The 14,787-nt window shown below is 35.6% G+C and overlaps 1 protein-coding gene and 1 pseudogene across 1 annotated transcript; both read left to right on the forward strand.

Moving 5' to 3' along the window:
* The first annotated feature begins 1,862 nt into the window (after positions 1–1,862).
* Positions 1,863–3,281, forward strand: LOC138305757 (uncharacterized). The gene has a single exon (XM_069246031.1). The coding sequence runs from the start codon at positions 1,863–1,865 to the stop codon at positions 3,279–3,281; it is 1,419 nt and encodes a 472-aa protein (XP_069102132.1).
* A 5,537-nt stretch (positions 3,282–8,818) lies between these two features.
* On the forward strand, positions 8,819–10,361 carry LOC138305758 (neuronal acetylcholine receptor subunit alpha-7-like; annotated as a pseudogene).
* The last annotated feature ends 4,426 nt before the right edge of the window (positions 10,362–14,787 follow it).

Below are 14,787 nucleotides of genomic sequence, written 5' to 3' on the forward strand. Positions count from 1 at the left end.
AGTCATTATCGACCAATGGGATGAGTGGATAACTATGGTCGCACGTGTTGCTGTTTAGGATTGCGCTTACATCATAGTTGGTTTGCATTATCATAGATTTAATAATTCAATGCAACAATCAAAACTAATGCATTCATTAATTAATGAGTTGCAATATTATATGGATCGCTCTGTGTATTTCGTCAAGTTCCAGTTTACGTGCTGGCTTGACTGTGACAAGTCCATAATTTATTGGGGAGTAGGTGTCAGGGCTAGTCCCCCTGCATGAGTTTCAACCACCGTATCTAATTTTAAGGCCATTAGACGAGAATATTCAACGACTGTGTTTCTAAGCTAAAGAAACAAGGACTGCAGTCTGTTACCAGCAGCCTTATAAACACATGCAAAACATGTATCCAAACAAAAAACACTGAAATAAGAAAATTAGTGGAGGAGGTGAAGCAATCACTCACTTCCACACATGACCACGAAGGAACGCAGAAAATAAGGGCTGAATTTTTTCGCCAGCTTGAAGAAAAAAAGCAGCACTGGCAACACGAATTTGAACGATTCAAATTCAAGCCCAGGTCGGAAAAAAGAAGACCACAAGGGGATAAGAGGACACCCTACAAAAAACCATGGAGCTATCGCCCAAAACAACAGGATTTAAAAACAACATCACCCCAATCTTCAGTGGTTGAGGAGCTGAAAGCTTTAGCCGAAAAACTGTCCCGCCATTAAAGGGAAAATGTGAATTATAAAGACATGGCTAATCAGTGTTTATTCAAAAGGATGTTTCTAATCTATGTTGAAACCACATTGGTGAAATTTTTGTCAACTAATGTTTATAATACATCAATTTTCCATACATCATTTCTGTGTTATAGTGTTCGTTGAAATCAGGTATGTTTTAATTAATAAGACGAGCTCTGACTCGCACCGCAAGGCATCATAGATAAGACGAGACTACTCGCACATGCCATAAAATACAAGACCTATTTATAAGACTCCTACATTGGAGCAAGTCACTGAGAACGAATAGCTACGTTCTCTATGTCCATATTCATATGAAATATAAGATATAACCAGACCATGTTATACTCCGTTTGGAGTAATCATCTAAATTATAACCACAACAAAAGGTTAAATTATTGATGTATCTGTATATATATATACAACCAATAAATAAGTTGTAAACAAAAATAGAAAGTATCAAAATGTTACTTGCATACTAAGAAGAGAAAACAAGTCTGAAGGGCCAAATTTGAACTACACCTTCTCTGATTGGTCAAATCCAAAACCATGAAATAGTAATAATAGCGACAAGCCAGCACACTACTGTACTCCGCCCAGTCATAATGGCTAACCGGCGACTAGATAAGACGCGAAAGCGCAGAAAGTCCAAACAAAGAAGGTCTAAATCTAGAAAATCCCGTAGGGAGAGAGCTTCTCAATTCAAATATACAGAAGCCAGAAAATACATAAAAAACTTCTCTGACCATAAGTTATCTGACAATGAAGTCATATTATTAGGCCGCGGGCTTAAATTCAGCCCCTTGCCAAAAAGTGTAAAATCAACAAACGCACTTCTAATTGACTTCAAAGAACTTGCGCGCAAAATGCGGTGCCGATACCTGTTCGGCAATTTTAGTTCTGATAAACAAATTCATCCATTCTACCAAAATACGAACTTTGATCCAAAGTACTGTGGGAACAATGCAATTGAAAACTACATATTTGCCACACAAATGGAGATAAGCAAACTTACAAAAGGCAAACAATGTCACAATATGTCAAAAACAGACAGGATGGCCTTAATTAGCCTATCAATGAATAAAAACATTGTCATTAAAAAGGCAGATAAATCAAATATGATTGTCATAATGAACAAAGAAAATTACATGGAGGAAGGACTCAGACAATTACAAGATGATAAACACTATGTTCCGATTGAGAATCACTCTACAGAACATATTATAGAAAAAATCATTGAGAAAATTAACACAATGTACAATGACGGGTCCATAGATAGTACCACATACAAATATTTGGTAGACATGAAACGAACTGGACCCGGAAAGTTGTACCTTTTACCGAAAATACATAAACTCCAACAGGATGATTTTGATAAATATGTAGGCCGTAAAGCCCTACTGAATCATCATTTGATACCGAGTCGCCCAATCATATCACAATGCAACTCGCCAACTATGAAAATCGGTAGATTTATCGACAACTTTCTTGTTCCACTAGTACAGAAACAAGAAACATACTTGAAAGACACTAAAGACTTTATCAATAAAATTGAAGGAATAACACTTCCACCAAAGACAATGTTAGTCTCATATGACGTAACAAGTATGTACACGAATATGACTTTCGGAGAACTCCTCGAAGCAGTAGAGAGAGCTATCCCAAGTGAACACAAAACCGATACTCTACCAATGCCGCCAAGGGAAGACATTACTTATCTTCTCAAAATATTATTGGAAAACAATGAGTTCCAATTCGGCAAACAATACTACAAACAGGTCATAGGCGCTGCAATGGGGGCTGTACCAAGTCCCGAAATATGCGACCTCCGAATGTATGAAATCTTGAAATGCATTATAGAAAGATATCCATATCGGAATAGCATACTCCTACATTACCGATACAGAGACGATGGATTCATGGTATTCGCTTGCTCTCATGAACAAATTAAGCTATTTTTCGAAATCGCTAATGCCGAGCATGAATACCTCAAATTCACGTATAATACTTCAGAAACAGAGATGATATTCCTAGACACCAAAGTCTACAAAGGAAATAGATTCAGGGCTTCCAATATCCTTGATATCCAAATGCACATTAAACCTACTGAGACTTTTCAATACCTTCACCGGTCAAGCGCTCATCCAGGTTTTGTATTTAAAGGACTTATAAAGGGCGAATGTATACGCCATATGAGAAACACATCTGATCCAAAAGTTTTGGAGACCAACCTCAATAAATTTAAACAAAGACTGCGTAAAAGAGGCTACTCAATCAAAGAGATAGAAACCTCTATCAATACCAGTTTATCTACCTGTCGGCAAAAACTTCTCGACAGCAACCATACAGATAGACATATGAATGTGCCTCTGGTGATGATAACGAAATATAATCCAGATAGTCGAAAAATCAGACGTATCATTACGAAACACTGGCATTTGATTACTCAAAGCACTGAATGCTCAGAAATATTTCCAAAGCCGCCTATGGTATCATACAGAAAGAACAAAAATCTTTCAGAATATCTGACATCATCAACGATCTCGTGATAATTAAACAAATATGAACAAAAAGAAAATGACGAAAACACGAACCGGTATAAGACTCTTGACAGAGAGCCATCATTAAAATTGACAACCCATGATTTGATCATACAAAATAATATTTAAAAACAAACAAATAAATGAATATAAAACCAGTTACGGAAAGAAAGCAAAATAAACGTAATGATAGAAGACTCAAAACAACGAGCATTAATTAATACATTAACCCGCGACTGACCACAGTCTCGAGTTTATTATGTCGGCTAATCGGCTGCTATTGAATCTTTAACAACCGAGATAAGATAACGGTAGCTCATAATAGCCATCGGGTTTACCCCCACCACACCAAACGTGCAGTCTAATGGCCTTAAAATTAGATACGGTGGTTGAAACTCATGCAGGGGGACTAGCCCTGACACCTACTCCCCAATAAATTATGGACTTGTCACAGTCAAGCCAGCACGTAAACTGGAACTTGACGAAATACACAAAGCGATCCATATAATATTGCAACTCATTAATTAATGAATGCATTAGTTTTGATTGTTGCATTGAATTATTAAATCTATGATAATGCAAACCAACTATGATGTAAGCGCAATCCTAAACAGCAACACGTGCGACCATAGTTATCCACTCATCCCATTGGTCGATAATGACTTGTAGGAGGAGCCTAAACACCAGGCACATACCTATTAATGTCCTTCCAATTACTCATGAACTGTTTCTCATGATCGCATTTCAGACTAGCTAATAAGTTGAAATGCACTGCATGCTACAATATACATGCATAATGCAACTATACATGTATAATAAGACGAACCATCACGTTCGCACAACATACGAGCGAAATGCTTGAACTAAAAACACATTTTGCGATTGATTCGCGCGCACACGATCAACATAATACTGAGGGGACATCGGTCTTGGTATATAAACTATGAGATCGTGTTGCATGATTTATAGTCTACAGTACACTACTGGTCCGCGGAAACCGGTCACAGTAGCTACACAAAGGCAAACAACAATACTAAACATATTGAAACAATATAAAATACTAGGTGGGATCACTGATGAAGGCACACCTTGATATTTCAATATCAGAATATGCCCGAAACACAACCAATTTGCCCGAATCTACTGTTGTGTATGGTCCTTCAGGTGAACTCAGGTTCACGTGGATGTTTGGGTAGTACCTTACATAACACTGATGATAGGTACCTTAATTTTGTTTGCTATTTGTTATTTAATAAACTTAAGTTTTAATCGACACAGTATAATTTTTCACGTATTTACAATTGTTGTTTTGTATTATGGAACAGACCTTGAATTTTATTTATGTCAATTGTGATTAGGGTGAAAACACATTTAAAATTGACATTATCTACTGTTTATTATTTTACGTAACACTTCAATGTGTGGCTTTGTTTACAGCATTCTCTATACTCCAGGGGTTCCGATCACTTACGATCTCTACATCCCTTGACTATCTCTTAGTGAAATGGCAGTTCAGGGGAAAACATTTGACCAGTCACAGGCTAGCAAAGATTTCCTTTGAAGACTACAGAGAGAGCGACGCCTAACATCAAAGCCACACAGTCAACCACAGTGTACCCGTATACGGCTCTTTTGATATACATCAAAGGACTGAATTACCTGTACTGTTCTGTTGCCTCCAGTTTTACTATGAGATAGCCCAAGGATGTAGAGATTGTAAGTGATCGGAACCCCTACAATATCGAAGATGTGTTTGCAGAGACCATGGACAATTCCCCTGACTTGTTTATACTCCTATTTTGACTATTGAGACTTTTGTTGATCGTTATGTGGTGAGGATCAAGTTATTTAATACTCCGATTTCTGGTCTTATTATTCTGTCTTTCTATCGTAGTTTTATATTAACATTGTTCTTGAGGCGATGAGTCTATACAAATTGAAAGTAGACCTGCAGAATAGTTCATGCTATCTAGATCTGATATCCGGCTACAGATAGCTCTCGACTACAGTGGTTTATTTGTGCTATTTCAATATATTCTTTCATGAACCCAAAAGAAGTTGTTCTGTATGCTTAGATAAGATTTTTAGATGTTTATTGTAGATTTTCTTACAGTGATTGGTTATCTAAAACTCAAGGAAGACGTAGGGAATACCAACCCAAAACATGCTAAAAATAGACCGTCATATAAACTGTACTACTAAACGAAAGCTGGGCGAAAGCGAGGCTATATTGAACAACAAAGTTGCTGAGACGGCAAGGAACATCGTTTACTATATTCTTATATAATAATAAGCTTTTCTAATATACGACCTTGATTTATAATGTATATGTCATATTTGTTAGTATTCGTTATAAAACAAGTTGTGTTTAGCGTAAGAATGATATGATTCGAAAGTCAAACGAGAGTTTTCATTGGACAGAGCATCACTAACGGAGGTTCTGGACTTAATTGCACATGAACATCACGCAAGTGTAAAGTGGTAAATTGCTCCCGTCTCTTGCATTGCAGCGAACCATTTAAATTTACATTGTAATTCCTTTCCCAATTGCGCGCGTTGCTGGCGCTTGTCGTACTCCGTTTTCTATCGGAATTGGTTTGTGTTCGCTTCACCCACGTTTTCGATCTACCAAGTGTTTACATTCACTTAATAAATTTGAGCAGTGCATTGTGGGAGGTAACTTAAGTTCAATGCGACTATTGCAGTTTAATGTCCTAATATATAACAATAGGACAATATTTTTGGAGTGTAAGTTTTTGGAGGCTGCGGTATATACATGTGTTCTCTCCTTCAGCATTTGAATTGATAAATTCTAGTTAATATAGCACTAAAGATGTCAAAATGACGTCTCTTTTCATTGTTCTTGCCCTTTTCGATATAATATATAGAATGTTTTCCTAACACGATTTCTGAGGTCTTTATTGATTTTTTGTTCTGTCCAACCTATTATTTCATAATTACCATTGTAAACAATATCATTTTAACATTGATGGCTTGTAGGTCGAACTGAAGTCAAAGCCTTGTGTGGTAATGCGGTTATCATTCCCGTCCATTACATCGATACATCGTACTAAATACAGTATAAGCGGCGGGTTTGTAGCCAATTGACAATATTATCACTACATGGATCTGTTGACATGTTTAATAACAAAACTGAAGAATCGCCATTGTCCAAAGTTTACTATTACTCTCTCACTTAGTAAAATCAATATAGTGATATTTTGTATGCAGAAATTACGATATTAGTAGGACCAATTGGTCCAGTATATATAGATGGTAATGTAGGAAAGTGGTATGATGTGTCCCGCCTTGTTGGAATAACGTCAGTTATCCCAGAAACTGTCGAAGAGAAGAAATAATAGATATATCAGTAAAGGTAAGTGGCAAGCGTCACGCTTGCCAACTATGAACTTTTTAAAAAGTGGTATGTGCCGTATTTATTCATACTCACGAATCAGGAAGAGCTTTTAATACGTTTATTCACCGCCAAAATTACCAGCATTTTGAAAGTTACACTTCTTACAATGCATAGGTTTTAAGTTTACAAAGTGAGTTGAAGTTATATGCATCGTTCTTTTTCCATACTCACGAATCAAAGCGAGCTTTCAATATGCTAATTCATCGCTAAAACAATTTGAAACATTTTTGAAAACTACAATACTTTTAATTTAACGAAGTCCATGTCACATTCTTATATCGATATCACTAATTTCAAAGTGACTTCTTCAGATATATTTTCCACTAAACGTACAAAAAGATAAAAATAAGAATATTAGAATGCATAAACTCTGTTTTGTGTGTCTATAACGAATCTTACAAACTTGTCCGTGCATTTAAATGATCTGTACAGCTTCATTCATGCAACATATGGTGTTCAATATATTACTGAATAAAAATAGCATGTCAAAATTTTCTCACAGTTATGGCACATAAAAATATACGGAGTGATTGGATCCAGATTGTTCTTTAAACCTTCTACAAATAGCTAGTATATGTCCTTGGTTTTTATTTCGTGCTTTGCTAACATGTTATCCTTGATACTTCATGGGTTCCGATCACTTACGATCTCTACACCCCTAGACAATCTCATTGTAAAATTTGAGGCAGCTCAACGTAAAACAGCTTAACCAATCACAGGCCTGCAAAGATTTCCTTTGAAGACTACAGAGAAAGCGACGCCCAATTTCATAGCAACACAGCCAATATGTTCTGTTCTGTTGTCCCAATTTTACTATGAGATAATCCAGGGGTATAGAGATCGTATGTGATCGTAATCCCTGGAGTATCGAGGATTAGAGTATATAGAGTCAGTAGAGAGTATATAACAACGACTGATTGTTTGATATCGGATTTATTTCATGTATTTGTAAGTTTATAAAATAACTAACGAGTGTGAAATAAATTCCATATCCAATAATCCCCGAGTTATGTTATCCGTTTCTACCACAATGAAATAATCTACAATAAGGTCAAGATACCGACAGAAGCAATAAGTTGTAGTAACATCATCAGAAGTAAATATTTAAAAAAAAATAATTGGTTAAAGATGCTCCACCGCCAACAGATCATAAACGATACTCTAAATTTAAACAATAATTGGAGATTAATCGTGTATATAAATGTCTAATTAACAAAAAAGTTATATGAAATAATTCAGTTTGCTTTTGGTGCATGCGCAGTTAGTACTTCATTCCACCATTTTTTTTCGGGTGCAATTTATCATTTTTTTATATTTTGATCTTGAAGTAAAATGAAAAGCTCAAATTTTTCGATGGCGGTAATGGTGCAAAGTAAGTAACTTTTGTAACTGAAGAAAAATACTTCTTCGTCTGTTCCTGTTTTCGATTAGAGAAAAATATTGTTTGTCAGCGGTAGCGCATCTTTAAATTATAAACAATTGTTCTGTGTATTCATACTGATCTAATGTTATTGTTTTTTGTTATTTCAAAATTATATGTGCCATTACTAGACTAACATATTATGTTTTCACTTAGCGACTTAGGAAGTGGAAATAACGACATAATATCCTATTATAACGACTGAGTTTTGTCGTAATAATGACTTAGTATCTCGTAATAACGACTTAATCTATGTCGTAATAACGATTAAGTATCTCGTAATAACGACATAGCTTAGTCGTTATTACGACATATTAAGCCGTTATAACGACATAGGTAAGTCGTTATTACGAGATACTAAGTCGTTATTACGACATAGATAAGTCGTTATTACGAATAACTAAGTCATTATTACGACAAAACTTAGTCGTTATAATGAGATATTTTGTCATTTTACGACATCCTAAGTCGTTATTACGACATAATATTTTTTCAATGTGACACTAAAGGCTTCTGTAGTTTTGTGGTCGATTGACGATGTATTTATATCATTATTTATTTATTTTTGATATTCCTGCTTTGCTCTAAAAAGTTAATTTGAGAACCTGATGAAAATACTTCGAACTGTCTACGAAGTTAAACTTCAATAAATTTATGACATCTCACCTTATCATTTTCAGGTATATTTCCCATACACCATTGATAACGATGAATCGCTTACGCACGCTGTCAATCTTCTTCCTGTTAAACACTGCTGGCCAATTCGTCATGGGAAGTGGTAACGGAACAATAGACGACTGGCTAAGACTGCGAGACACACTGTTTTCAAACTACAGCAAAGACATCTACCCCGTCTACAATTTCAGTGACGTACTTCACATCGACACCACGATGCTATTACTTTCTGTTCTTGATGTCGATGAGGTATCCGGAGTTATCACCCTTAGTGCCATTTTGAACATGATATGGAATGATTACCGTTTACGCTGGGATCCCGATAATTACGGGGGCATAAAACAAATACAAGTGAACGCATCTAACGTCTGGAAACCGAAAGTTTACGTGATCTCAGCGGCTGATGACTTACGCCAGTTCGGCGACGATGAGTTTGACGTGAAAATTAGAAATTCTGGATACATAGATTTCAGCCCAGGAAAGTTGATGAAGTCCACATGTTCTGTAGACATGAAGAGGTTTCCCGTTGATACGCAAGTTTGCCATATCTTAGTTACGCTTTGGGGAAGTATGTCAAACCTGAAGCTTACCTTCACTCAGACGAATATGTATCTGTCCTACTATACACCCAACGGTGAATGGGACATTGATAAAACCTCGGTATCCGACTACATGGGCTATGGTTCACCTTCAAGAACTCTGGATTTCACATTACAGATCACCAGAAGGCATCTCTACTTCATTGTATCGCTTACAATACCGATCTTGTTGTTATGTTTCCTGAACCCGTTCGTGTTCCTCCTGCCTGCCTCCTCGGGGGAGCGGATTACACCATCACCATGTTCCTGTCTCTGGCCGTCTACATGACGCTGATGGGAGATAATCTCCCAAAGGTGTCAGAAAACATGGCGGGCATGTCCTACTTCTTGTTGATATGTTTGATCTACAGCAGTGTGCTTATCGTACTGACGATATTCACACTTCGATGTGAAGCCACGAAAGACGTCAGTGAATTTCCAAAATGGCTGAGATTGCTTACGCGAAGTAGGGGAAGACTGTTATCAAATAACATTCGTTCTTACTCTAAGTCGCCAGATGTTGGTAGTGAGGCGAAAGAAAAAGAATCACCTGTCGATGGAGAAGAGAATGACCCGGATGTCCAATGTTTGAGCGTTATACATCAGGACATTATGCGATGCATAGATCACACCTTATTCTTGTTGTCTTTTGTGTTTATTTTCATAATTTCCGTTTGGTTTCTTGCTATTCACCATGGCTGAACTTTACGGTAAGTGTGTACAATGAACCCATGATAATCCGGACATTTGTGGCTGCCGTCCGGATTCGAGTTCCGATGATGACAGAATTTGTTTTACTCTAGTTAAATTGACAATTCAGTCTAAGAATGCACTTAAATTTGCACATATATCTGGAACAAACCAGCTCTAACAGAAATTCGATTAGTTGCTTTTTTGTGATGTAATAGAAAAGCCAACTGTAGTGAAATGTTCAAACTCGCTTACTGCCCACCATTACACACAGTGGTCGGATGTCTTTTATGCCGAACCCTGGCCCTAGTGCAGTAAAGAAATTTGTGTCTAGGACTACTCAAATCATTCTTACAGTAGTGTGTTTACCTTATTAGACCAATGTTCTTGTCTAAAAATAATTTCATAATTTCCTCAGTGGTTATATATTGCATTTCTGTAACGTGCGTTGCTTTGGCTCGGGTATGGGTACAGCGTACATGTAACCGTTTGAATGTATTGATCTTCAAAGGTATCAATCAAAATACTTCACAATGTCGTGAAATTTGTCAATATTTCTTGTCAGATGTTTCATAATGTAGAACAATACATTTATGTCATTTTAGGCCTCGTTGTTCTGTAACAGAATAATCAAATCTGTTCCCTGCCATTTCCGTCTGGATTGTGAGGATTCCATAATATCGCTGTCCGGATTATCGAGTATCAGCTGTATATCATGCAAATATCAATCAAATGTTAGAAAGAAATTGTGATGATGTAAAATATCCCTTTTACATATTAAAGTTTTCTTTTATGTAAAATTACAATTCGTTACGTTTTTAATTGGATGCATATCAGAGTCACCATGGCTGGATACCGTCAAGAAGAGAATACAAATATGTATATTTAGATGTACTTGTCACCTTAGTGTTTTTATGTTCCCACGATTCATATACTGTAAAGCAACTTTCATTCGGGTGTGATTCACTTTAGCAAATTTCGAGATCCAAGTAAATTCGCGAAAGTTGATCTCCGCGAATTAACATCTACACCATTAATATTGATAGGAATTATCTTCGCGAACTTTTGAAATAGAAATCGCGAAATGTAATTACCGCGACATAACGTTGGTTTACAGTAGACTTACATATTTGCCATCATCATTTAACTTTATACAGATTATGTAAGCGCTAAGCAAAAATTACAGTGTTTATCATAATAATTGGATCACGAATCATAACCGTTAGACACAAATATATAATATTATGATGTTGTTTTTATTATCTAAATTTTAAAAATATTTATATAAATATTTAAAATTTTGAAATAGTCTGTTGGATCTAATTGAATGTAAATAGGTTGTTTTATTTTTGTACAACAGTCCAATAACTTCATTATTCATACATGTATTTGTAATTTCATTATTTCGACAGGAGAAATAAACTTTGGACTTGATCAGGTACACTGCGTGCGAATCCATAACGCTCGGTTAATCCCCCAATCGTTTCATAGAAACACTGGTAATACTGTATGTCATTTAGTGTACATCAAAGGAATTGTATAACAACACCCTGTACAATTGTAAGTGACTGTGTGACTTTAAAATTGGGCATCGATGTCTCTGCAAGCCAGAGATTTGTCAGGTTTTTTTCCATCTGAACTGCCTCCAGTTTTACTAGGAGATAGTCCAGGGTGGAAGTTGGTACTTTCAAGCAGAGGAAAGGGCATAACTGTTGTGAATTTGTCAGTTCAGATTCAAGCTACAATTGATACAATTCATTTGGGGGTAGGTGTCACTATCTTGTTTTTCCATCAGGTCGTGAAAAATAAAAATTAAATCTATCTAAAATTCGTATATTCAAAACTTCTAGACTAACACCTCCTGACGGTATAATTATCCCTGGACTTTATCATAGTAAAACTGAATGCAGTTCAGGAGGAAAAAAATCCTGACCTATGACAGGCTTACAGAGATTTCATTTGAAGATTACAGTGAGAGCGATGCGGAATTCAAAGCAACTACAGTGTACTGTTAGAAAATTCCTTTGATGTACATCAAAGGACTAACATGTGTTTTCTCTTGTCTTAAGTTTTACGATGTGATAATTCAGGGGTGGATATAACATCAGTGAAAGTAACCCCTGGAGTGTCGAGGATGGAATAACTTTTTCTTTATTTGTTAATTAAAGTTAAGTTCATTAAGTTTCGTTCACAAATATTACATAAAATCCCCTTACTATATGTAAATCAAATAAAGTTCCTTAATAAAATATGTTAATACATGCCCCTAAATAATACATCGGAGGGGAGTTGCGATCAGATAAATCAGCGTAATCGCAATAACGTATGAATACAAACAGTGCAGGATCGGACTTCTTCCCGTCCACGCTTGGATAAGATGTTGCGTCATATGATAATCTAAATAAACTTTAATTAATTAGTTTATATTTTAATTTTTCCACATATAACATATTTCCTTTAAATTCAAATTAAGCTAAAAGACGCATTTGGTCTTATATTGGTTTCAAGACTGATCCTTAGGCGGCACAGAAAATATTATGCTCGTCAACACTCAGCTGAAAGTATGAAATTTTACAATAAAAATGTTCAATCTGTATTTATTCGCCAATATTAAGTTTGTTTTATATTTCTTACTTAATTAACTTTCCACAATAAGTTTTTTTTTACAATCAATGTTTTGGAACAGACCTTTCATTTTATTTATGTCAATTATGTTTAGGGTGAAAATACATTTAGAATTGACATTTCATACGACTTATTATTTTACATAACACGTCAATGTATTGCTTTGTTTACAGAGACCATGTACAAGAGCCTTGGCTTGTTAATACCCCTATTATGACAATTGAGACTGTTTTGTTGATGGTGAAGACGTAAGGATCGAGTTGTTTGATACCCCGATTTATAGTCTAATTATTCTGTCTTTCTATCGTATTTGTATACTGACATTGAGCTTGAGGCGATGAACCTATATAAATTGAAAATAGACCTCCAGAATAATTCGTGCTATCTAGATCTGATATCCTGCTACAAATAGCTCTCGACTTCGGTGGCTCATTTGTGCTATTTCAATATTTTCTTCCATGAACCTAAAATAAGTTGTTGTGTGTGCTTAGATATGATTTTCAGAAATGTGTTCTAGATTTTATTACAATGATTGGTTATCTAAACATCAAGAAGGACGTAGGAAATACCAACCCAAAACATGCTAAAAATAGACAGTCATATAAACTGTACTACTAAACGAAAGCTGGGCGAAAGCGAGGCTATATTGAACAACAAAGTTGCTGAGACGGAAAGGCACATCGTTTACTATATTCTTACATAATTAGAAGCTTTTCTAATTTACGATCGTTGACATATAATGTATAAGTCATATTTGTTAGTATTCGTTATAAAACAAGTTGTGTTTAGAGTAAGAATGATATGATTCGAAAGTCAAACGAGAGTTTTCATTGGACAGAGCACCACGAACGGAGGTTCTGGACATAACTGCACATGAACATCACGCAAGTGTAATGTTGTAAATTGCTCCCGCCTCTTGCATTGCAGCGAACCATTTACATTTACTTCCTTTCCCAATCGCGCGCGTTGCTGATGCATGCCGTATTCTGTTTTCTATCGGAATTGGTTTGTGTTCGCTTCACCCACGTTTCCAAGTTGACATTCACTTAATAAATTTGAGCAGTGCATTTTGGGAGGTAACTTAAGTTCAATGCGACTATTGCAGTTTAATGTCCTAATATATAACAATAGGACAATATTTGAGGTGTGTGAATGTGTGTAAGTTTTTGGAGGCTATGGTATATACATGTGTTCTCTCCTTCAACATTTGAATTGATCAATTCTAGTTAATATAGCACTAAAGATGTCAAAATGACGGCTCTTTTTATTGGTCTTGCCCTTTTAGGGGCATCGATATAATCTATCGGATGTTTTCCTAACACGATTTCTGCGGTCTCTATTGATGTTTTTGTTCTGTCCAACCTATTATTTCATAATTACCATTGTAAACAATAACATTTTAACATTGATTACTTGTAGGTCGAACTGACATCAGAGCCTTCCGTGGTAATGTGGTCTTCATTCCCGTCCATTACATACTAAATACAGTATAAGCGGCGGGGTTGGAGCCAATTGACAATATTATCATTAAATGGATCTGTTGACATGTTTAATAACAAAACTGAAGAATCACCATTGTCTAAAGTTTACTATTACTCTATCACTTAGTGAAACCACTACAATGATAGTTTGTTTGCAGATATTACAATATTAGTAGGACCAGTTGGTCAAGTTTATATAGATGGTAATGTAGGAAAGTGGTATGATGTGTCCCGCCTTGTTGGAATAACGTCAGTTATCCCAGAAACTGTCGAAGAGAAGAAATCATAGATATATCAGTAAAGGTAAGTTCATACCATTACGCTTGCCAAATTTGAACTTATAAAAAAAAGTTATATGTACCGGGGTTTTCCATATTCATGAATCAGGACGAGCCTATAATATGTCATTCACTGTAAAACATTACGAATATTTTGAAAATTATCATTCTTACAATTCATAGGTTTTAAGTTTACAAAGTGAGTTAAAGTTATATGCATTTTTTATACTCACGAATCAAGACGAGCTTTTAATATGTTAATTCACTGCCCAAAAAATTAAACATTTTTGTAAACTACAATACTTTTTAATTTAACAAAGTCAGTTAGAATTTCAATATGAATTTTGGCA

The sequence above is a fragment of the Argopecten irradians genome, chromosome 13 (genome assembly GCF_041381155.1).
Source record: "Argopecten irradians isolate NY chromosome 13, Ai_NY, whole genome shotgun sequence".
In the NCBI taxonomy this organism is placed as follows: Eukaryota; Metazoa; Mollusca; class Bivalvia; order Pectinida; family Pectinidae; genus Argopecten; species Argopecten irradians.